The sequence below is a fragment of the Chiloscyllium plagiosum genome, unplaced genomic scaffold (genome assembly GCF_037043375.1).
Source record: "Chiloscyllium plagiosum isolate Xiang-an unplaced genomic scaffold, Cpla_swu_hap1 HiC_scaffold_13, whole genome shotgun sequence".
Classification (NCBI taxonomy): domain Eukaryota; kingdom Metazoa; phylum Chordata; class Chondrichthyes; order Orectolobiformes; family Hemiscylliidae; genus Chiloscyllium; species Chiloscyllium plagiosum.
This window is the reverse complement of record NW_028270151.1, coordinates 52218119-52244126: the sequence shown is the minus strand read 5'-3', so window position 1 is coordinate 52244126 and position 26008 is coordinate 52218119. Positions and strand designations below refer to the sequence as shown.

Below are 26008 nucleotides of genomic sequence, written 5' to 3'. Positions count from 1 at the left end.
GGTGGTGTGTGATCTTGATAACTTTTTTTATTCATTCATGGGATGATGGCATCGCTGGCTAGGCCAGCATTTATTGCCCATCCCTAATTGTTACGAGTCAACCACATTGCTATGTGTCCGGAGTCACATGTAGGCCAGACCAGGTAAGTTTCCTTCCCTAAAGGACATTAGTGAACCAGATGGGTTTTTCCTGACAATTGATTCATGGTCATCATTAGACTCTTGATTCCAGACATTTATTGAATTCAGTTTCCACCATCTGTCATGGCTGGATTTGAACCCAGCTCTCCAGAACATTACCTGGGTCTCTAAATTAACAGTCCCTCAATAATGCCACTAGGCCATTGCCTCCTCAGGAATCATTTGATCAGGGACATTTTTAAAAAAAGTATTACGTGCTCTCCTCATAATTTTTTTCCTGTCTCCCCAACACTTCCCTTAAGGTAATATATTTTATTGTGGTAATGTCTTGGGCACACGTTCCAGTACATAGTTCAAATAATTATCATCAGCTGTCCCTTAATTCAAGAATGACTTTCACTAAGGGTTGCGTGTTTTTACCATGGGTCTTTTTGTGACTGAATACGCCAATTAATAACCATGGATCTTTGGATACAAGAGTAAGGAAGTCTCACGAAGTTGTGAGATTTAGAAAACAAATTTCAGGACCGATCCTTCTTTGCTTTCATTCTGCCTCATTGGAATCAAAGCATGATACAGTGTGATTGGCATTTTGTGGCCAAGCTATTGCCATTTGAACAATTTGCAGCAAGCTCATCTGTCATGCCAGTTCTGTTGTGGATAAAGTCAGAAGTCACATTACACCAGTTTATAGTGCAATAAGTTTATTTGAAATCACAAGCTTTTGGGGAGTTGCTCCTTCGTCTGGTGAAGTCACCAGATGAAGCAGCGCTCCGAAAGCTTGTGATTTAAATAAATCTGTTGGACTATAACTTGGTGTCATGTGACTTCTGACCTTCTCCACCCCAGTCCAACACCGGCATCTCCACATCAATGCTGTTGAGCTTCAAGGAGAGCATCTTTGTAGAGTTTTCTTTGTCCTCCTCTAAAATGCTTGCCGGTTAAGAGTTGAGAAAACAGGATCTGGCAAGGAGACGCTTTGTAGCCCCATCTAAACACACTATCCACAGACCACTGGCATTAGTTTTGTAGGGAATTTACCCGAATGCAATAGAGCTGCCTTCAAATGAATACGACAGTTTGTGTCCTTCTTGAAGCCAGACAATGCTGACATTAAGACAGTACAGGGCGATCACCGTATCTACGGTATCATTTTCTGCGGCTTCAGTTATACGCGGATTGTTGTGCCCCGAATATGTTATGGGGAATCAGAAGGCTGCCAGGAAGGTAGGTTTCCCATTGAAATGAATGGGTTTGCTCCTATCCGCTGTTTTGGGCTTCTGCGGTAGGTCCTGGAGCGTATCCCCCCGGGTACAGGGGAGTCTCTGCACTCCAGTTGAATCCAGATAATGCAGTGGAGACATTGCTGATGGGATTTCTCTAGCCATCTTATGTGTCATTGATAGTAATATCACCATAGTTTCAAAGGATCATAGGGCTGCTCTCGTATTAGAATGAGAAGAGGGATGAGGTTGAGAAGGTGGAACCTTCATGGTGGCAGCAGAAATTAAACCTACATTGTTGGTATCACTCTGCATTGCAAACCAGTTTATAGCCAACTGAGCTAACTGATCCCTTGATACACTGTCTCAGTCTGACATCAGTACAGGAGTGTGGTTATGACAACTGATGTGTACATGAGGACTTTTGTTGTCTTGTGGATGTTTTGTTTTCAAAGACTTTTTAACATAGTTTGTAGAAGGCTGAGCTTGTGCAGATGACCTGGCGCTGGATCACCTCATTAGCAGGGGGCCTTTGCAAAAAGTAGCTATCAATATATGAGAATGCGCTCAACTAATTGTTGAAATGAGTTTCAATTTGGCAGCATTCAGAGACCGGCTGAGAATCTTGTATGCAGTATTGAAGAGATTAAGAGTGGCTTGCAAATCTAGTGCAGAGTGGGCAAAGACACTTATATCATCTGCTTACTGTATGTCATGATGTATATGTTGATTGGTTTAGTTTTTTGCACAGAGATAACTGAGGGTAAATAATTTTACTTCTGGATGGTATTTAATCTCAGCAGATGGCAATTGATCTTGGATGAGGTGAATAATCACTGTCAGTTAGATTGTAAGTGGCATGGAGGAACAATAATAGGACAAGCCAAACAGAAGACAGCCAGAGAATTTCTAGAAGGATGACACTCATTCACATCCTCCATCAATAAACACATTGACCTAGACCTGATATTCCTGATGAAGGGCTTTTGCCCAAAACGTCGATTTTCCTGCTCCTCGGATGCTGCCTGACCTGGTGTACTTTTCCAGCACTACACTCTCGACTTAAATCTCCAGCATCTGCAGTCCTCACTTTCGCCTAGACCCTATATACCAACCACTGCAATGAACAACTGGGACCGAGAACTGGAAGCAGTGGGAATGAAACCAAATAAATTCCAACCAACACAATATAGCAGCGCTTCGTAGGAGGCTTCACAGCACTGAGGGTGTCACTGAGAAAGGGTCGAAACATTTGGAAACCAATTTCCCAGCTCGACAAACATACCCAAAACAACTGCAACCAGCATCCGAGCTACAAATCTTTACACAAACCTTGAGGATACCACTCAACCTTGCTTGACACCAACCTGGATTTGGAAAGTATCTCTCATTCAAGACAGTTGCAGACATATTTTCACAAAGCATTTGCAAGCTTGTGTTGCAATTATTTGGTGTCCAAATCTCTGGACACAATCTGTAGATCTTCATGTTATATTGAATCAAATGCCTTGACAGATAATGAATACGATGAAGAGTTTCTTGTGTTATTCTCAATATTTTCTTTATGACACTTTGTTACCAAAAAATTATATTCCTCTGGAAGGTCTAAGCTCATATGTATCTCTGCATGGATTTCCTTAACCACAGGAAGTAGGTAATTCAGGAGACTGCATTTCAAGATTTTCCCTAACTTGGACAAGGAAGTGCTTTAATAGTTTCCACCGTATCATTCATTCCCCTTCTCGAAGATAGTTACATTTGTTGCATTTCTCATGTCAAGGGGGTAGTGTTTATTTTTTGCAAACCTGCAGAATGATGCCATGGAGCCTTGATGAGAGCAAAAACCGAGAAGCTTTGAAGAAGTCTCCTCTTAGCTTGAACATCATCAGGACTACATCTTTTAGTTTGTAATTTATCTGATTGCTTGTTGCAGCTCACCCGTTATTGGAGATCCACCTATTAATTTTACAACAGAGTACTAGGGGATAGTCTGCAGACTGTCACCAGTTACTGTTGATTCACAACTGAGGAGCCATTGTAAATATTCTTTCTTGATAGATACCATTGTCTTCCTTAACAAGAGAAACACCATCCTGTAAGTTAATAGGATTATGTCCAATTACCTTAATTTATAAATGATCCTGGAGGCTTCAAGAAGCATTGCATGTCATAATGATCAGATTTCTCAGACTTTCTCTTCCTCCCACTTATCTTCTTTGTTGCTGATTTATTTTTTGGGGTCAACTTTGATCTGTTCAAATGTTGTCTGCTTGACCTGTTCTTGATGCTACTTGTTCTTGTTCCAGGATATTCATGTAGTATTTTCATCAAATCAGTCCTGGTGATGATAATGCTTAAACCTAATGGTCTAGACATGGATGTCTAATACAGGTGACTTTATTTCATCCAATTGTTCTGAAATTGAATTGGGCCTGTGAATATTAAATTGTTTATGATTTGGTTTTGAAACTTCTCTCTTCAGTCAGCCTACTTTAAGGTTGAGATATTGGTCAGCTTCCTATTGGAAATTTGATCCTTATGATGTTTTGGTGTTAGGTATACATTCATTACTGGTCAAACAAGTCCATGATCTTTTCAAGCATCAGTACCCCATTTGGATTGAGTGATAAAAACATCACATTGATCTTTTCCCCAAACAATGGCATAATCCAGGAGGTACCAACGCTTTGATTTGGGATGTCTGTATGTGTTTTTGTATTAGTCCTTCATAGGAAATAGTGTTCATTATAATGAGGTCATGCTATGTGCACTTTGCCCTCAGAAGCACATCATTTTTCTTTCTTTACCCACCCTACTTTTCCTAATGGTTCTTCACTAGACATCAGAGTTAAGGTCAACTCTGGCATTAAGAATATACAGCCAGAACTTCAAGATCAGAATAAAACTTTTCCTTAACACCTTCATCTTAGTCAAGAGTTAATCCTGTTAACTGACGACAGTGTCATATTGATTTTCACTTAGATGCTAGTGTCATGACTCTCTTCTTGGGGATTGGAAGTGCATCCAATTTACGATTCCAGATGGTAAAACCAACTCCATGCATAAAATGTCACAGTCAGTGTTGTATTTCAAGCAGAATGTTAATCCCCCATATTTTCCTTTTGCTGCCCCTCCCCAGGATGAAGATATTCATTGAGGGCAGTGATATCAATTTAGAATCTTGATAGTTCATGTGATGTAAGTGCAATCTTTTTTTCCCTGGATGGCCACCCTGAGATTATCTGTCAGTGTTCAAACATTCCAAATGGCAAAACTTCAAGTTTCCTTTCCTTGACCATGAAGATGGTGATCCTGATGCATGTGACAGGAGAAAATAGGGCATCCTGAAGAGGGCTCATCAGTCATAGATCCTCCTGCTCAAAAAGACCTCTGTTCAAACACAGCTGTCCAACATCTTCATACATTTATTTCCTTTTATACATAGGATGTAGGTATGACTGGCTAAAACATCACTCATTGCACCTTCCTATTTGTTTTTTGGAAGTTGGTGGTGAGCTCCAAATTTGAATTGTTGCAATCCTTAGGTGTAGGAATTCCCATGATAATATTGGGAAGGGAGTTCCAGGATTTTGACCTGGAGTCAGTGGAGAAATTCTGATATACTTCAGTTCACACACATCATCCTGACTTGGGAGAGGCATTTGTTGGTGGTGGTATTTCCATATAAGTGCTGCTTTTAACTTTCTGGTTAATAGAGATCACAGGTTTGGATGGTGTTGTCAAAGTAGGTTTAGATAGTAGACAGTACTGTCACAGTGTGACAGTGGTGAAGGAAGTGAATGTTGAAAGTGGTGAATGGGGGTCCAATAAAGCTCCAAATTGGATGGTGTTGAGCTTCTTGAGTATTTTTGGAGCTGTGCGCATCTAGGTATGTGGAGAGTCTTCTATCGCAGTCCTAATTTGTGCCTTATAGATGACATAGGAGATAAGGTGCTATAATAATAGTTAGAACCAGGGCTTAAGCCTTTGCAGTATCCAGCTGTTTCTTGAAATTATTCTTGATATTGTATGGAATTAATCAAATTAGTTAAAGACTGGCATCAGTGGGGAAGACCAAGATGGACTAAGATGTAAATACTTCAGCTTTGTCTTCTGTACTGATGTTCTGGGCTTCCCTCTCATTGGGGTTGGGGATATTTGTGGAGCCTCCATCTTCCTCTCAGTTGTTTAATTGTTGACCATCATTCATGACTGGATATGATAGGACTGCACAGCTAAGATCTAACCTTCTGATTATGGGAGCACTTACCCTTGTCTATTGAATGTTGCTGATGAGGAAAGTGTGCCAAGCAGGCTAAGATAAAAGGTAGGGAGGAGGGACTTGGGGGAGGGGCGTTGGAAATGCGATAGGAGGAAGGAGGTTAAGGTGAGGGTGATAGGCCGGAGTGGGGGTGGGGGTGGAGAGGTCAGGAAGAAGATTGCAGGTTAGGAAGGTGGTGCTGAGTTTGAGGGTTGGAACTGAGACAAGGTGGGGGGAGGGGAAATGAGGAAACTGGAGAAATCTGAGTTCATCCCTTGTGGTTGGAGGGGTCCTAGGCGGAAGATGAGGCGCTCTTCCTCCAGCCGTCATGTTGCTCTGGTCTGGCGATGTAGGATTCCAAGGACCTGCATGTCCTTGGTGGAGTGGGAGGGGGAGTTGAAGTGTTGAGCCACGGGGTGGTTGGGTTGGTTGGTCCGGGTGTCCCAGAGGTGTTCTCTGAAACGTTCCGCAAGTAGGCGGCCTGTCTCCCCAATATAGAGGAGGCCACATCGGGTGCAGCGGATGCAGTAAATGATGTGTGTGGAGGTGCAGGTGAATTTGTGGTGGATATGGAAGGATCCCTTGGGGCCTTGGAGGGAAGTAAGGGGGGAGGTGTGGGCGCAAGTTTTGCATTTCTTGCGGTTGCACGGGAAGGTGCCGGGGGGGCGGAGGTCGGGTTGGTGGGGGGTGTGGACCTGATGAGGGAGTCATGGAGGGAGTGGTCTTTTCAGAACGCTGATAGGGGAGGGGAGGGAAATACATCCCTAGTGGTGGGGTCCGTTTGGAGGTGGCGGAAATGACAACGGGTGATACGATGTATATGGAGGTTGGTGGGGTGGTAGGTGAGAACCAGTAGTCCTCATGTTTATTGACACCCAGTTACTCAGAATACACATTTACAATTTCTGCTTAATGTCTGGGTAATCTAATTAATATTATTAAAAATGGTGACTGAATACTTAAAAAGAAAAAAATATCTGGCGATGCAGGAGTCCAAGGACCTGCATGTCCTTGGTGGAGTGGGAGGGGGAGTTGAAGTGTTGAGCCACGGGGTGGTTGGGTTGGTTGGTCCGGGTGTCCCAGAGGTGTTCTCTGAAACGTTCCGCAAGTAGGCGGCCTGTCTCCCCTTTTCAGGAATGAGGAAAGTGTGCCAAGCAGGCCAAGATAAAAAGTAGGGAGGAGGGACTTGGGGGAGGGGCGTTGGAAATGCGATAGGTGGAAGGAGGTTCAACACTTCCGCAGCCACTTCCACCCCCAGTGACATCACTCACCTGCACAACGACAGTTTCTGCTGTCGCCACTTCCGCCCCCTGGGTTGCCGTTGCCGCAGCCACTTCTGCCCCCAGTGACATCACTCACCTGCACAACGTTCTCTGATCTCCAGCATCTGCAGTCCTCACTTTCTCCTATTGAATGTTGCTTCCAATATTTGTTTATTGCATGCAAGTAGTCCTGTATTGTAGCTCTACTAGGTTGGTACCTCATTTTTAGGTATATCTGGTGCTGTCCTGGCACTCTTCCTTGAACTAGGATTGGTCTCCCAGATTGATGGTAATGGTAGAGTGGGGGATATACTAGACCAAGAGAGAAAGTGAGGACTGCAGATGCTGGAGATCAGAGTTGAAAACTATGGCACTGCAAAAGCATAGCAGGTTGACTTGCTCCTCAGATGCTGCCTGATCTGGTGTGCTTTTCCAGCACCACACTTTTGATATTAGATCATGAGGTTATATATTGTGATTGAATACAGTTCTCCTGCTGCTGTTTGTCCACAGTGCCTCTTGGATGTCCAGTTTTGAGTTGCTAGATCTGATCAAAGTCCCTCTCAGTTAGCATGATGATAGCTATGCCATTGCAGGGGATTCTTAATGTGAAATCGGAAATTTGTCTCCAGAATGACTATGCAGTAGTCACTCTTAGCAATGCTGTTATGAATGGGTGCATATGTGTAAGGAAGGTTTGTGAAGAGGAAGGTCAAGATTTTTCCTCCTTGTTGGCTCCCTCACCATCTGTTGGAGACCATGCTATGTCCTATAGAACTCAGTCGGTTTGGTCAGTAATGGTGCTACTGAGTCACTTCTGATGATGGATATTGAGTATTCCCAACCAGACTGTATTCTGTGCTCCAATGCTTTCTCCAAATTATGTTTAACATGGAGAAATCTTTCCCAAAAATATACCACCGTGCTATCACCTCTTGTTGGCTTGACCTGCCAATGAGACAGAACATACCCAGGTGATATCTTGGATATTGTCTGTAAGGTATGATTCCATGAGTATGAATATTTCAGGCTATTGCTTGGTAAGTCTGTGAGACAGTTCTCCCAACTTTGGTACAAGCCTCTAGACATTGGTAAAGAGACCTTTGTAGGGTCAACAGAGAAGAGTTTATGTTGTTTTTTTTTCCCAGTGTCTAGCTCAATGTTGAGTAGTTTGTTCAGTTTCATTCCATTTCTTAGGCTTTGCAATAGTTTGTTACAACTGAGTAGCTTGCTAGGCCATTTCAGAGGGTGATTAAGAGTCAACTATATTGCTGTGGTTCTGGAGTCACAGTAGGCCTGACCATGTGAGGATAGCAGATTTCCTTCCCCTCATATGTGATCCTGCCCTTGTATAACATGCATACATAGTTTTTGACTTTTAAATTCAATAAAGCTTGCAATATTTAAATGACCATGATTGTTGATACCTTAGTTTCATGTTGGGTTTGTTCCTGGTTAATATTCCAAATCTGCTTAAACAGGTCCAGCTGGGAAGGTTTTGTCTTTAAGTGAGACTCAAGCCAACCAACTTTTACATCAAAAGCCTGAATACTTCATCCGTTTTAACCAAAAACAACTCACCCGCATCTACCCATCGGCCTACAGAATAGACTCGAGCAATTTTAACCCACAAGAGTATTGGAATGTTGGCTGTCAGATGGGTAAGTGATTTTAGAATCAAATTTCTTTGAAGTGTAAATTTAATTTTATTTTGTTCTTTATTTTAGTCTCACCATGCCACATACTTTTCCAAGTTGTAATCACTAAAAACCTGTAAATATATCTAGTATGACCTGTTTTAGTAAATCCTTGACAACCTTCTGGCAGATTTATTGTTTAATTCGACATTAGGCTCTGAGTTTTGAAGTCTTTGTGTGACAATGCTGCTCCTTTAACAAGGTTATGTTGTCCTTGGTTATTTTTAAGAGGGGTTGTAAAATTCAGAGGTTCCGGTTTGTCTGAAATTAGGGACTTTGCTAATGGCTAACAGATACTGCCTGAGGCAACAATCAGGGAAAAGACTCTTAGGTTTATTTTAAACACTTTCACAATGAAAAGAGAATAGTCAATTCTCCCAGTTCAGGGTTTTTATTTGGTTTGGGTTTTAGCAAGCAGTCTGTTGGAAGCTGCTGGGAAAAGAAAAGGTTCCCTGACACAACAGATCTTTCTGGCTGATTCTGTCTCTCTAACATCTCTCCGTACGAACCTGTGATTGAACTTTCCTTTTTTGTCAATGGGTATGTTTATGGGGATGTTTCAGGAAATTGGAACAGCTCCTTTGTTAAGTTGCGAGATAATATGTCAGTTGGGTTTTAATAACTGTGAATCTAAATTCTGTTTTCTTATGCTTGTGTTTCATTTGGTTGTGTGTAAAGAAATTCTGCTTTACTTGAAGCCAAGTGATTTGACCAGTTGCATCACTCCTAGAATATCCATCTTATATCTGCCTAAAACAACTAAAAAAGTTAGGGTGTAGGCTACCTTCTTAGAATATCTGTCCTGGTCCATAACATTTGCTCCTTAGATTCTCATCTATTGTGTCTCTCTTGTGTCTACAATAATTTATCCTATACTGAACTCATGTTTATATACATGTAAGCATACTGGCAATGTACTTGTTTAACTATTATTCACATATTTCAGAATTATGTTAGTAAATGGTGATATTTTCTCTTTGACTTATTAAACAAATTCACATTTTACGATTAAAAGCAAAATTGAAGCAGTTGCTGCAATTAGTTTATGGTACTAAATATAAGAACATCAGACAAAATCTTTCCAGACACTAAACAACATGCACAAGCAGGTCAGTTGGTAAAATTGGAAGATTGGGTGACATTATGTCGCAAAAGAAAAAGATCCAATTCTGCAAACAAGTTTTGGATGGCAAGACAGGAATCTCACTAAATTCTTGCGTGATGTATGGATAGAAGTAGGGGAAATTGAGGTACCTGTAATCCCACCACACCCACGGTCTTCTACTATGCTTTTGTGGCACGGATTGTGCTGCAGTCATCAGAGTAAGATCCAATATGTCCAACGTCCATGTGCTGGAATTCCATGCCCCTCCTTGTCGGAATTCTCTATGCCTCTCTGTAAGGATTATGCTAAATCATCATTTATATGTGATGTGAGTGCTGACTGCTCACAGTGGTAGAATTTGTTCAGTTTTTTTTGCTTCCCAAACAGGTTCATTGGAAATGTAACCAATGGATCCAGCTATAGTAGGTTACGGTTGCTATGATGCAACAAAGACACAGAGAAATAAAGAAGGAAAAGTTGTGTGAGTCCAGGCCTAGCAGCACCTCCAGTAGTTGCCAAACAGCATTCACCGGGAAGAGGTCGCAGAATATACAGGTGGTACAGGATGCCCAGAGTCTATTGCCCTCAATGAAATTTTCACCAGTTGAGCAAGGTGCAGTGTCACTGCAGACTGAGGATATTTTCGGTCACTGTCGCTGAACTAATCAACTGCTGGGGTGGACCTATGGCCTGAAGGGATGGGTGGCCGTTCTGTATCAGTACAATCAAGGTGACAGCTACACTAAACTTGTGTGCAACTGGCTGCTTACAATGATCCACTGGAGACTTACAAGGCAGTTACCAATACAATTTGTATCAGATCACACCACTTCATTTCATTTTCCCAGCTACAGCTCAGGGAGTAGGCTTTGCCAGTCTTTCTCGGCTTCCTCCATGTGCTGAACACTATAGACTGCACACATGTTGTTTTAAGAATATCAGTTCATAAAGCAGCTGATATTATCAATGGAAATAGATTTCATTACATGAATGGGCAAGTTATCTGTGATCACCAGTACCACTTATTCAGAACTCTCATGTTACTGCTTCATTTCAATGGCCAGATGCTTTACCAGGATGATTACTGGGAGGCAAGGGCTACCCTCTGTAACCAAGGCTGATGACTCCATTACACAGTATATATAGATTCCATTCTAAAGTATGGTGAGGCTGAAAAGTACTTTCAAGTTTATGAAAACTGGTATTGTGCTTGCCACGAATTCACTAAGAATATGAAAGAAGGCTTCTCCAGCTCCAACTCACCCTTTCCCTTTCCATCTCAAAAATTTAATAAGGAAGGCAATGCAAAAGGTTAAGGAAAAATATTAATCTTAAACAAAGCATGTAAACACAAAGTTGAAAATAAATTATGCTACTGTTATTATAGTGTAACCTACAAGAATCAGAAATAAAAAGATTCAGAGGCTTGAATTGAAATATGATGGGACATCATGAACCTAATGTAATAATTAATTTACTGTGATTCAAACTGTTAAACCCTATTGTAAACCTCTGGTGAAACTGATTTAAAGGGAGGAAATTAAATAGATCTGGATTCAGATTAGTTATTCCAACAGAGAGTTGCAGGAAATTGAAAGGTAAAGACAAAATAAAGTGATTTTTATTCATATCTTGTAAATTATCTAAATTATTGAAGCAACATGCAATTTACAGGTGTCATCTGAACCTCAAATTAAATTAAAATAATGTGATCCCTTCCTCTCCTATTTTACAAAACAATTTTTTAAATTTATCATTAAGATGGAATAGAGAAACTTTGTTTTCAAGTTTATGTTTGGGCTGTATCAGAATTTTAAAATGTTTCAGAAACTGAAGTATCCATTCATAGGCAATGAAAGCATCGAGTAAAATTTAGTTATATCACTTATCTTACTATGAGCTTAACCTTTAAAGTTAAGTTCAGATTAAATCCATTGTTAGAAAATAAATTCTGAAGAAATGAAAGGGATAATATCCAGATTGTGACACTAGAATTCTGTTTGTATCTACAGTGGCGTTAAATTACCAGTCTGATGGTCGAATGATGCAGCTAAACAGAGCACTATTTATGCTGAATGGAAATTGTGGGTATGTTCTAAAACCTCAGTCGATGTGCCAAGGTATTAAAATATTTATATTTTAATCTGTTTCTTGTCTTTATAAGATTAAAGTAACGGTTGTGAAAGATTTCATTTATCTATTAACTCTAAGCAAAATAACCTAGAATTTGAGTTTTCCATATCTTTTAGTGGCTTAGTAGTCTGCCCTCTTAATATATTCTTCTTTGGCTTTTCTTTAAACCTTTTGTTTGAATACACTCATGTAAAGTCTCTCAATGTGAAATGCAAGTTGTAAAAATATTACCTCCTGGATATTGCTTAAATTAAATGTTACAGTGTAAGTATTGACTTTGGTGATGAGTAAACTCTGCAAATATAATTTGTTTTAAATTTAAAGTAATCATCTTTATTCGGTGAGTGGTTTTGGCTCTAAGTGGCATTGAAAATATGTTTTTAATATTTATTTAACATTATATCAAATTTTCATTTACGTTTAAGATTCATGTCTACTTTTCCTAAAGTTTCTTAGTAAAGAGGTTTCCTAAAAGTGGACAGAATTAGAGTACTTAGACCAATCAAATAGTCATTCATTTATGTTATATACAATTTGTGCATGCAACTAGTTTTTATAAAATTAAAAATTGAACTACCTCATTTCTGCAGTCATAGAGACATACAGCACAGAAACAGACCCTCTGGTTCAACTCGTCTATGTCAACCAGGTTTCCCAAACTAAATTAGTCCTATTTGCCTGCGTTTGACATATATCCCTCTTAACCCTTTTTATTCATTTATCTGTCTAAATGTCTTTTAAATGTTGTAATTGTACCTGCCTCGACCACTTCCTCTGGCAGTTTATTCCATTTATGCACCACCATCTGTGTAAAAGTGTTGCTTGTCAGATCCCTTTAAATCTTACTCCTCTCACCTTAAAACTATGCCTTCTAATTTTGAATTCCCCTACCCTCGGGAAAAGACCTTTGCTATTCACCTTATTTATGCCTCTCATGATTTTATAAACCTCTATAACATCACCCCTTAACCTTCTATGCTCCAGGGGAAAAGAAAATCATAAACCATATCAAAAGAATCATCTGATGTATAGAGTACTTGCAGCCTGTACAAAATTATGCAAACTATAAGTCAATTTTAAGTGTTGTATTATCATATTTGGAGCGATGTCTCTTGAATCAGTTTAACATAAAAATGAGTCAGGTACACAGATATTGTCTCAAAAAACAAGCAGATGGTGTAGCAAGCAGGTTGTTCTATTACATCCACCACAAAGGCATCCTGCATTCCAAGATCAGTGTAAGATGTGTGGCATTAAAGGGCAGTGGGCCCACCTATTCAAGAAACTTAGTTCCAAAGTTGCATCCAGGGTTTATAACAAGGTATAACCAAACAGATGACCTGCAGCACTATAGCAACAGCAGCAAGGAATGCATTAGTAACCTCCATAAACATAAGCTGATACACAAAGTTCACAGCAAAACAGACCTCAGTCAAGACCCAGAGTAGTACAACCACCAACCAGAGCATGTAACAGACTTTTCAGATTGTGCATTAACACATTGTATGGACAAAGTCAACAAACTAGAAGCTTTCAATAAAATCAACATTATTGACCCAACGAAAACTGGCAAATATACTCAAAACCACGATTGGCATGGGAGCTAGCACAAATATCCTACCAGTTCAAATTCTGAAGAATATATATGGAGATTGTTGGAAGTCAATGGTACAACCAAAATCTGCTAAATTTACTGCATCAAATTGATCACCAATCCCTCACATTGATACATTAACAATGCAATGCTGCTATGGCATTTCGACAAGCAAACCAGAAATATTTTACCTGGTGGACACAAGTGGACAAATAGCAGTTGGCTTATCAGCTTTTACAGCTGTCACCATTGTGATTATTCATGAGATGACCAAGGTACCCATGACAACAGAAGTGACCAAGAATACTGAAATTAAGTCAGTGCAGGAATTCTAACGGTTGTACCCAGACACCACAGAAAGTTTCATAGAATCCCTACAGTGTGAAAACTGACCATTTGGCCCAACAAGTCCACACCAACCTTCCGAAAAGTAACCCACCCAACCCATTCCCTACCATATTGCTCACATTTCCCCTGACTAATGCACAAAACCTACATATCCATGAACACTATGGGCAATTTAGCATGGCAAATTCATCTAACCTGCACATCTTTGGACTGTGGGAGGAAATCAGAGCACCCAAAGGAAACCCACACAGACACAGGGAGAATGTGCACACAGGTGAAAGTGAGGACTGCAGATGCTGGAGATTAGAGTCGAGAGTGTGGTGCTGGAAAAGCACAGCAGGTCAGGCAGCATCCGAGGAGCAGGAGCAGGAGCATTGACATTTCGGGCAAAAGCCCTTCATCAGGAATGTGCACACAGACAATTGCCTGACACTGGAATTGAACCCATGTCCCTGTTGCTGTAAGGCAGCAGTGCTAACCACTGAGCAACAGTGCCATGATGTCATATTACATCATGTATCATCTCCAAGAAGATACAATTCTTTCGATCAACTCTCCAGCAAAATTGGCATTCACATATAAGAATAGCTTAAACACCAGCTGGATGACATGGGACACAATGACATCATCCATCATGTGGATCATCACACAGATGTCACAGTTCAACTACGTGCATGCTATAAAAAGATGGTGTCATAAGGATATATCTAAACCTCCCCAAAGTGAAGTCCACATAAGATTGCAACATGAAGAGGAGTTGAAATCCAATTTTACAGGAGCCAAATTGTTCTTCAACATGGATATTACTTGATATGCTTAATAAGGGAAGCTCAGGAATTCACTACCTTTAACCCATTAGGAAGATGTTGCTTCCAGAGACTGTCTTTTGGTCTGTCAACCAAGATCTGTTCAAGCATCATAGGGACAGAATTACAGACAGAAAATCATAGGGACAGATTTACAGACAGAAAATATACTGGATGGGTATGCATTGCCAATGATAACACAGTAATGGACAAGACCAAAGAAGAGCATGATTGCAATCTTCACTCATTGATGACAGCAGTCCACCTTGAACAGTGAGAAGTGCCAAGTAAGCATAAGTCAGATTAATTTTTTACTCTATATATTAAGGTTGTAGAATCCACCCTCTCCCAGATAAAGTAGAAGATGCAAGACACATGTCTATCGTCCAAGGCAAAGAGGACTGAAAGAGATGTCTTGGATTCTTCAACGTCTTGGTACTATACATTAGAAAATTTCCAACAAAACACCACCATTGAGAAAGCTCCAAAAAAAAAACAATTATACAGCAGTAAGGCTATCAGCATATGTTTGAATCTCTCAAACATGTGTTGTCAGCAGAAAGGTGAAGTGCTATGACTCAAGAAAGAAGACAGTTCTGGAAATCGATGCTTTGCAGTAGGGCCTATAAAAAGTGTACCGTGCATGTTGGTATCCAATTACATTTTGATTCAAAACTGCAACCCCAATTATTCCAAGACAGTGTGAAATATTTGCTATAGCATTTGTTATTATAAGATTCCTTATATACTTGTTCAGTTAGCAATTCAATGTGGAAACTGATGATTTGCTGCAAACTGCTGGCAAGTACTCCATCTAGACTACAATGACTTCTGGTAAAACTGCAGGGATATGACATTGACAATCAACTACAAACCCGGTACCAAAATGGTCACCTCATACAAACTGAAAAAATTGCTAAATCTGAACAAGGATGCAGACATTTCAGTGGAACAACAAGTTGAGAGCAACAACCCCAAGGTGGAAGGTGTGTATGCTTTGCTAAGTATAATTGCAAACAGCTTCAGTTAGAAGCAGCTAATAATTCACAATAGAAGGCACCGTGGAATGTTTAAATTGAGAGGGTGGCCTGACATGATAAGAGGTGCCAGATACATCCAATACTTTTGACCTCAGAGATTAATTGAGTATCTCATGAATCTTTATCTTCAAACGAAAATAAATACTTGTGCCCAATATTTTCTGCAAGGACATATTGTTGAAACTCTACCAAGGCGATATGGGCATTAAGTGGACAGGACAACTAGTACAACGTACAATCTAATGGCTGGGGAGTAATGGTGAAGCAGAAAGTCAGAGATGATATATGAAGCATGCCAGAACCACGAGGCAAAACAATGTAGATAACCTGGATATCCCTGTGAGATTCTGTCAGTGTCTTGGTCCAAAATTGTCGCCCATCTATTTACCATGAATGAAAATGACTTCAACTTAGTCATCAAATTACCAATTATTAGACAGGGAAATAACACTTCAAGTGCATCCATGGCAGACACATTAATTTCCATATTCAGTCTATTGGTGCAGCAGAAGAAATCATTCCTGACAATATATGGGCAGAGCTTCCACACCCTAACCGCATTATCCCAGATCAAGTGGTGTTGCCAAGTGCACAGATCAGAACACTAAATCGCACATCCTTAAGTGTAGGACAACAAAACAAGATTTTTATGTCGCATTGTTACACCTCGGAACTACACTTCTGGACCACCACCAGCAATGATTGTGTTAGAAGGCCACTGAAAATTATACTGCCAGGCCAGCAGCTATCTAAATTCTCCGAGATGTAAGATAGGTTTTCGAACAAACAAGGGAGGCAGGCAGGCAAGTCGGGGACCACCTCAGCTACACACAGCACAAAAGATCAAGGTCACACACCAGACTGGGAACGTGCCTACCTGCAGAAGTATCCAAGGATCACAGTGGGCCCAGGTCATGTGAAGTCATAACCCCTTAAGGGGTAAAAGTGAGCAAGTACAGAAGCCAGCAAAAGGAATTCTACAATATGGCAAATATGCACAGCAAACATGAAAGAACACATTCTCCTGATGACAATGGAATTAATACCATGAAAACAAGCAATATTGTGACATGTAGATAGACCAAAGGCAACCAAGGCAAAATTCACACCCAAACAGGATTTGGGACAATTTTCAAACCACCAAAACAATCAATGGATTCTTTCACTTCTACACTTGTAAATTTTATAGTTACTATCTCTGTATAACCAAATTTTGCTATTGCCCAATGTTTGTGTTTTCCTTTATAGCATACAATAACCACTTTTGGAAAAAAGAAGGATGTTGTATTATCACATTTGGAGAGATATCCCTTTAAAAAGTTCAGCATGCAAATGAGCTAAGTACCCAAGTGTTGTCTCATAAGCAGAGGCTCCCCTCTTTGCAGCTCTGGAGGCACAGGTTGTGTTTGGAGATTATTGTAAATATTAGTTTAGTTGCAAATAACCCACCAGGAAGCTTCACGCCAAATAAATATATGTATCTAATTCATTTTAGGTTTAGATAACATAAGAAAATCATTACAGAAAGCAGATAGATTCATTTCCAGAATCTGAAATAAGGACAGGTTAATCCCGAAGCTTGAAGAACTCTTGGCTCATGTTTGAAACAATTTGAACAGCACAATGTAGCTGATATCTCTTTGACTGTTAATAAGATTCCTGCCAGAACTACTTCCATCCCAGTACTCTGTAAACATAGGACTAATTTAGTTAAGGTAGACAATTCTATTGATTGTAACATTCAGGAAGGAATTATGTATAACCAGTGTCTGGCTTGTCTGAGCCTGCAGGCTCACCTGATTTTAATGGCTTTAAGTCATTCATGTGCCACTAGCCAACTTTCTGACAAAAAGTACCAGGAGTGGTCACAAGCTTTCTGCTTGATCATTGAAAGTGAATGACAAGAAGCCGTTCCCTAAGATCAGAGTTTTGAGATGGGAGAAGTATAGATGACAGATCTTGCAGAATCAAAAAGTGTGATGTGATGCTGGAAAAGCACAGCAGGTCAGGGAGCATCCATGGAGCAGGAGAATTGACATTTCAGGCATAAGCCCTCATTAGGAATGTTGTGAGGGAGGGGGGAGGGGAGCAAGGCTGAGAAGCAGGGGCAGAAGTGGAATGTAAGCATTTTTAGTGATGGAGAGACTTGAATGTTCTGCACAGAGCCAAGATAGAAGACAGGTTGTTAACAGCCAGATTCAGCTGAAGACAGTTAGCAAGGAGATGCCTGGAATCAGTTGCATAGAATTTTGGGATGCAATGGTAGTGACCTTACCGCAAAGTCAGGCAACTTGGCTGCAAGTCCCACGTGCTCCAGGGGTATGCAACAACATCCATGAACAGGTTGATTAGAAGATATCCAGAATCAGAGGCAAACAGATAATGTAAATATTTTACAACCATTTGATTGGTGTTTAATGCTTATAGCAGATAGATGTTGAGCTTTGTCAGGTGGAAATAATATATGACAATGCATTTGCACCAGTGTACCAATATTTACAAACTTGTTATGTTAAATTAAAATCTTTTTCACTTGAAGAAACCATTGCTGATTAATTCAACACATTAGAGGTATTTAAACTGTACTGAATTGCCGTTTAGGTGTTTTTAACCCGTTTTCTGAGGATCCTCTGCATGGTCATCCAAAAAAGCAGCTTACCCTGAAAATAATCAGTGGGCAGCATTTACCAAAGCCACCTCATTCTATGTTTGGTGACAGAGGAGAGGTAATGTTATTTTGATGTGTTGTCAGTATAGATTTTAATTATTAATATCCAATTCACATTTTTTGTAAAAGAAACTCCCTGCTCTGATTCCTCCTGCCAAAGAAAGCAGAAAATTAATTTTGTTATTTAAGAGGAATTATTCAAATCTCCACTTATGCGGTTCTTGTTCAATAAATGGCTTCAGAATGAGATTATTTCCATGCATACTATTCAGTATCCACAAAATGCTTATAAACATGGCCTTTGGACAGATACCATGTTGAAATGTGAAAGTATAGCACCAAGATTTCTCAAAAAGTACATGAAAATGCATAAGAAATGCACAACAGAAAATAGCCATTCTGCCCAATTTGTCCTTGACCGTGTTTACACTCAAAATTATCACTACCACCTTTCTTCATCTCACATTATCAGCACATTCATCTATTAATTTTTTCCTTATGTACTTAACTAACTTCTCCTAAGTAGAAAAAAATTGTAAAAGTTCCTGAAGATAGCTATTTGAAACATTGAGACTTTACCTATTGTTTTGCTGAAATTAGTAACAAGGAAATTTTCCCCCTATTATTCCAAGATAGTGCAGTTAACATTTTTGTGACCAATTCAAGAGATTTTGACAAAACAATTTAATAATATGTGTATTTTCTCTTAATTGCATTATTTTTTGCAAATTAAAATGAACAAGTGCATCAGTATATTCTTGAAAATATTCACATATTTAAGTCTTTCATATGCTTAATCTTCAACAGATAATTGATCCCTTTGTTGAAGTGGAAATCATTGGTTTACCAATAGATTGCTGTAAGGAACAGACCAGAGTTGTGGATGATAATGGTAAGATATTAGGTGCTGTTTTGTTATGTGCTGACTGTTTGTTTTCAATGGTGCTTTTCACTTTATAAATGAATAAGCCTAAATGTTGATAAGTTTCATAAGCTTAAGTGTGCATTATTCACTCAGTTACAAATACTTGTGTGTGATAACCCATTTTAATTTAGAGCAGACTTTTTCCATACTAAAGTGGCGTAGTCCTGGTTAGGCTTGGCCTTTATAAAGGGTGAAGATGTTTGGGTGGTACAGAACTTGAATGATGCTGATAAAAGACACATATTGTTGAGTTATTAGTCTTCTACCTACCAGACTAATTCAGAAGAAATGTGAAAATAGAAGGAAATCAGCACTAAAATAATGAGAAGCAAGTGCTGATTGTTGGCAAGTTAACTCTGAATGGGAGAGATGTTATCATCATGAATGCATAGGCTAATGTTGAATATTAACAGCCGAGATTAGAAAAAATAGAGAGCATAGGAATTTGTAGTTATTGGTAAGAAGACTGGGGTCCCGAGATAGAAGATTTATTTGAATGGCAGTTTCTATGTGTTAAGTTTATAGATGTACTAACAGTCACTCTATTTTTCAGCAATTGAGTGAACAAGGACAAGGATTTTGACAGCTGCAGCCAGATCCATTGAATTATTCTTAATTTATTGGTGATAAGGTCCATCAGAGTTCATTACTTTTACAATCATCTGTTTCATGACAGTTAATATATGATAAAAATTACTAATTTTACCACATGTACTTGTTCAAATGGTTTCCTTGGTTCTGTTGGTTGTTACCATGAATGTATTGTAAACATGGTCAAGTTGAACTAAGTTCTAACTACTCTAATCTACTTACATTGTGTAGGTATTAATATCTATCACCACTAGCACTGGAAAGTTCCAAAACTTAGTAGAGATGGGTAGGGTGGTCTCATCTGGAACACTGGGGCAATTCTCACTGAATATGTCGAAAGGCTTCCAGATTGTGGAAGGAGTTATGATGGTCTGTTTTAATGGCAGAAAGACCAGGTTTGTCAGCACAAGAAAATGTAGTAATAATAGTTGAAGCTCTTGCCTGCCAAAACTGCAATGGGGATCATTTTTGGAGTTGCTTGCACTTGCAGGAAGGTTTGGTGGATTCTGGGTAATCCAAGATGGAGGACGGGAGAAAATTGTGGCCTTAAGAGCTGCTCTTATTTGAGGTTTTTTCAGTATGGAACTGATGTCCTCGAATTCGGTGGGGCAGTAATTACTGTTTTATAAACTGTTGTATTGTCTGGAACTTTGAATATGAATAAGAAGGAGTTTGAGTGATATGGGTCAAATGCTGCAAAATGGGACTAGATTAATTTAGGATATCTGGTCAGCATGGACAAGTTGGACCAAAGGGTCTCTCTCTGTGAGGGCAGGGGCTAGCACCCCCCTTTGTTCCCTTGGGGTGTTGGTGTGTATTGGTCTGTCCGTACCTGTCTGGTGGATGCCTGTCCTTTGTGTCAGAATGGTTCCATATTGATGGGTATGTGTGTGTTTCAGTCAGTCTCTTGATGTGATTAGGAGATGGGTTTCCATATTTAATTAATTCCGGAGTTTTGGCCCATGAGTCATGGGTAATGTTGGTCGAGTGTGGATTCTATCTGTCCTCTGTCTCCTATCTCCCAGTCACGTGGGCAGACCGGCAGCTGCTGAGTTTTTGTAGGTTTTAAAGCTGCGAATGCTGTTTAAAACACAAAAATGAATTCTTATCGTTTCCTGATGTAGGCATAGTCCCGTGGCAAATGCAGGGCGGCTCTGATGCCCGCTTGCAGTTATCCATACTTTCTTTTACCATATAACACAATTGTATGTGAATAGTACAAATCAGAGGAGCCTAAATCTCACTTCACATTTGTATTTCTTTAACTATGTTCTCTAATATATTATTAAAACTGGTTATTTTCCAATAAAGCTCTTCATGGCAGATCCTGATTCCTGAAGAAGGGCTTATGCCCGAAATGTTGATTCTCCTGCTCCTCGGATGCTGCCTGCCCTGCTGTGTTTTTCCAGCACCACATTTTTCAACTCTGGTCTCCAGCATCTGCAGTCCTCACTTTCTCCTAGGAGTATTTGTATGTCTGTGATATAAAGAGATCTTCCAAACAAAAGTGGAATTCTAAACTTGATTCTCATCTTTAGGATTTAATCCTGTTTGGGAAGAAACAATAACGTTTACAATCCACATGCCTGAACTAGCCTTGATTCGCTTCCTAGTCTGGGATCATGATCCCATTGGTCGAGACTTTGTTGGTCAAAGAACTGTGCCTTTCAGTGCATTAATGCCTGGTCAGTACACCTTTTGAAATTATTTGGCAAGTCACCGTTCATACTGCATTGCTATGCCAATAAGTAACATGTAGATTTTAACAAACTTCTTTCTTCCATAGGATATAGGCATGTTTACCTAGAGGGCATGGCAGAAGCTTCACTATTTGTACACGTGATGATTCATGACATTCATGGAAAGGTATGTAATGTTTGTTTTCATCTTGAATTTAGAAATGTTAGCAATCCTGGTGCTGCATTATTTGTATGAAATGTGCATATTGGAGATGGCTAAATTTACTAAATGATGAATTTTCAAGATAAATTCACATGATTTTAAGCTTTGAGTAAGGCAAGACAAAGCAAAATTGCAAGTTAGCTTTTAGCAATTTAACTTCGAAAGGGATCAAGCATAATGTACAGAGAAATGTTAAATTGTGAAGTTCATGATGAGTGAATTGTATTCTTCAAATTTTAAATATTACTCAGAAATGGAATGTTACATTATTAAGAATGGAATGACTACATATAGCCAAGTATCCCTGTTACTTTTAAAATGACAATGCAGCTTCATTAACTAGACTAGAATTAGACTATAAAACATTGGAGCAGAAGTACATCATTCAACCCATCAAGTCTGCTCTGATATTCATGGCTGATCTGATAATCCTCAACTCCGCTTTCCTACCTTGTCCCTCTTACCCTTGCTTCCCTTACTGATAGAAAAACAGACCATCTCAACCTTGAATGTACTAATGACCCAGGCTTGACAGCAGTACATATTCCACAGATTCACTATCCTCTGAGAGAAGAAATCCCCCCTCCTGTCTGTCTTAGATGGGTGACCCTTACTCTGAGATTATACCCTCTGGTCCTAAACATTCCCACAAGGGGAACCAACCTCTCCACATGTACCCTGTCAAGTACACTAAGAATCTTGTGTGTTTAAATAAGGTTGCCTCACATTTTTTAAAAACTCCAGTGAATGCAAGCCCAACTTATTCAACGTGTCTGCATAAGATAGCTCCTCCATACTCGGTATCAATTTCTCAACTTCGAAGTGAAACTTATGTGGACTGCCTTCAATGCCTGTATATCTTTCCTTAGATAAGCGTCCCAAAACTGTTCACAGTATTCAAGCTGTAGTCTGACTAGTGCTTTGTATAGTTTTAGCAAGATCTCCCTATTTTTCTACTCCATTTTCTTTAAAGCAAAGACAAACATTCCAGGTGTTTTTCTTATTACCTGCTGTCCATGAATGCAAACATTTTGTTATTTATACATGAGGGCTCCGAAATCCCTCTGTCTTGTAGCTTTCTGCAGTCTTTCTCCATTTAAATATTATTCAGCTGCTTTATTCTTACAGCCAAAATGCATAGTGTTACATCTTCCCACCTCATATTCCACCTGCCAAGTTTTTTAAACCACTTGTTTAACCAATCTGATTTTGTTTATAGACTATCTGTGTTGTCCTCACCACATGTCTAACTACTACTTCTGTGTCACGTGCAAACGTGGCTACTGCAAATTCATTTTTCTCATCCAATTTAGTAGTTTAGTAAATAATTGTAGGCTTAGCACTGATCCCTGTGGTACTCTACTAGTTACAGGTTGCCATCCTGAAAATAATGCAAGATTTTTAAGATAATTTTTTAAAATTATGGTATTTCAGTTTTTACTTTAATCTCAATAATTATGTCCCAAATTTTACTTTGCTCTCTGTAACATGATTTAAAAGTCAATTATGATCTATTCATTTGCATGCTATTTATGAAATCTTTCACCTGATTGTCTAATCAGCTTGCCTATGACCCTCGTTTTCCAACTCTTTCATCTATTAGTTAGCCAATCCTCTATTCATGTTAGTATATTACCTCCAAACCATGGGCTGTTATCTTCATAAGTAGCTGAACATGTGGTACATTCTCAAACACCTTCTGAGAATCTAAATATATTAACCTCAAAGAATTCTAATAAATTTGTAAGGCATGATTTCCCCTTTGTGAAGTCACGCTTACTCTCCTTGATCATATATTTAATGTTGGTTCTACTATAATGTGTTTTTCTTCAACATGAATTGGCCTTAACACCATTTGAAGAATTTGTACCTTTATTTGTAGATTATGAACTTTCCTTACTTGTATTGACTATAATGCGATTCTGGCCCCATTAGTTTAAATGGCACAGCTATAGCGTGATTTTCTCACATCGTGGCGTTAGTGAGTCAAATCCCCTATTCTACTGTAGTTTTGAATCTGGTGCCATCTATAGGTATCTGTGACATCTAGCAACAGGGATGTCATAGGCAAGCTGATTAGACAATCAGGTGAAAGATTTCATAAATAACATGCAAACGCATAGATCATAATTGACTTTTAAATCATGTTACAGAGAGCAAAGTAAAATTTGGGACATAATTATTGAGATTAAAGTAGAAACTGAAATACCATAATTTTTAAAAATTATCTTAAAAATCTTGCATTATTTACATCTTATTAAGAGGAAATTAATTACACTTTAAACAAATAAAATTAGTTTTTCCAAGCCAGAGAATTCATAAGTATCATGATTATAGCTCATCAAAATTTAGATGTACCTCATTCAGCAAGGCTTAAATTTTTTAATAGTTTATACAATGACAGGAGTGTGTACACCAATGTAGTTTACTCAAATCACAGATTCCATGTCGGTCATATCTGTGAAGAGTGGAACAGGTTCCCACTGATGACTTCCAGATTTCACTGTCCTCATGCAGGCACCAGAAGTTACTATCAGTTTTACATAGCAGTGAAGGTAATGCTATCAGTCACACGGGTATTATAATAAAGAATGGAGACCATTTAGTTTTCATTAACTTGATATGTTATTTAAGAATTATTTTATCCTTAGATTTACTTTAAAATAATCACTGTCTATGATTGTAAAGCAAACAAAAACAATTTCCAGTTTTTTAAATAATTATTTAAAAGGTACAGCTTTTCTTTTAAGTTTCTATAGTGTTATATGTAGCATAGTGTACACCACTAGAGAAAGCTTTAAAGAAAAGCTGTATTGTATAGTATACACCAGTATTCAGTATTAATTTAGAAATTACAGGTAGCTTATCTGGTATGGCTTTGGTAGCATTTTTCCTGGTTATATTTCAAAATATATTGTAGAAATCTGGAACCATCTTGTTCCGCTCTTTAACAGGAATGCAAAGTTCCAAAACATAAGTATAGCTGCTTTTCCTGATTTGAGTTTCAAATGTTTTAATTACCAGATGCAGCAACTACTGGGACTCAAAGGTCTTTTTAACAAGAATACCAAGTATGCCTCTGTAAACAGAAGCCGTGGCAACTTTACAGAAAAGAAATCCTTTGGGAATCGAGTTCTACGCCGCACTGCCAGTGCACCTACAAAAGAAAGCAAAAAGAGCAAAAGTGGGCTTTTGGAAACGTGCATTGAATTGAGGCAGCCAGAATCTAAATCACTTGATAGCAGGAGACATGAAACAAACAGCAAACATGGAACAAAGAAACTCCAAACACGGCCTTCTTCTATGCCAGTTGATAAATTGCTTTATGGAGAAGTAACATCACAAACTGCTGAAAGCCAGGCTAACTCTGGTAAGGTACTACAGAATTGTAAAAATCCTCAAGCAAATAATATTTTTAAGCAGTGGCACCAGGAGATTATGTTTTCTTTCTCTGTAGAAAGAAAGATGACATTTTAGGGTATTTATTCTTATTTATCAGTTACAAAAATATAATTTTCTGATGTCATGCATGAAAATAGGGAAACACTTAGTTACTTAAAATGTCTCAGGATTTACCTTGCCATGATTATCCTATTTTGTTCCATTGATCTTTAATCTGTATATATATCAGGCTATTTCTCAACCATATCCCTATTTTTCCATTAGCAAAGTTAAATTCTTATCTGAGAACAAATTCTTGTTGTTTCACTTTGTTTTATTTGTTTAAATGATATAATTTGGTCATAAGTAATTTTAGGAAGCTTGTTTTTGATATTTTATCAATGTTTTACTTTCCTTGAATTATTTGCACCCTGTTTTTAATTGTATTTCAATGCAATTCATTATTAGTCCATTGAGCCCTTTCACCAACAATTCAAAATTGATCAAAACCATCTCTTAGCACTAAATGTTATTTAATAATTCACAATCCTTCCCAATGGTCAGTGTCTACAATACCTTGCACTTCTTCTAATTTTGCTTCACTGTCAAAAGTGTAAATCATGCTTCAAATCTAACCAAAGACATGACATACTGCAGTGTTTACAAGTTATTCCGATGAGTGTTCTAAGTTTAGGTTTTTAAAAAAGATATCCAGTACCATTTGGTAGAAATCAATATGGTTATTAAAAATGGAAAGGTAAAGTTGCCCTCGTCCCAGAGAAACAGAGGGCTGTTCTGTAATCAACAGAGACAACTGGTGGTATTTTAACCTGAGGGTCACCATGCCTCAGGGGAGGGGAGAGGTTGAGAAAGAGAGTCCTTCATAGTAACCTCAGCCGATGTGGGAAATGAACCCACACTGATGGTGTCA

The 26008-nt window shown here is 38.9% G+C and overlaps 1 protein-coding gene across 1 annotated transcript in view; it reads left to right on the top strand.

The window, feature by feature from the left end:
* The window catches only part of plch1 (phospholipase C, eta 1), a 153938-nt gene that overhangs the window by 120494 nt on the left and 7436 nt on the right, over window positions 1-26008 (top strand). The window contains exons 18-24 of the mRNA XM_087993594.1: window positions 8369-8548; window positions 11702-11809; window positions 18212-18336; window positions 19086-19170; window positions 21333-21479; window positions 21581-21660; window positions 24721-25066. Coding sequence (XP_087849720.1) covers window positions 8369-8548; window positions 11702-11809; window positions 18212-18336; window positions 19086-19170; window positions 21333-21479; window positions 21581-21660; window positions 24721-25066 — 1071 coding nt within the window. The remainder of the gene's footprint in view (window positions 1-8368; window positions 8549-11701; window positions 11810-18211; window positions 18337-19085; window positions 19171-21332; window positions 21480-21580; window positions 21661-24720; window positions 25067-26008) is intronic.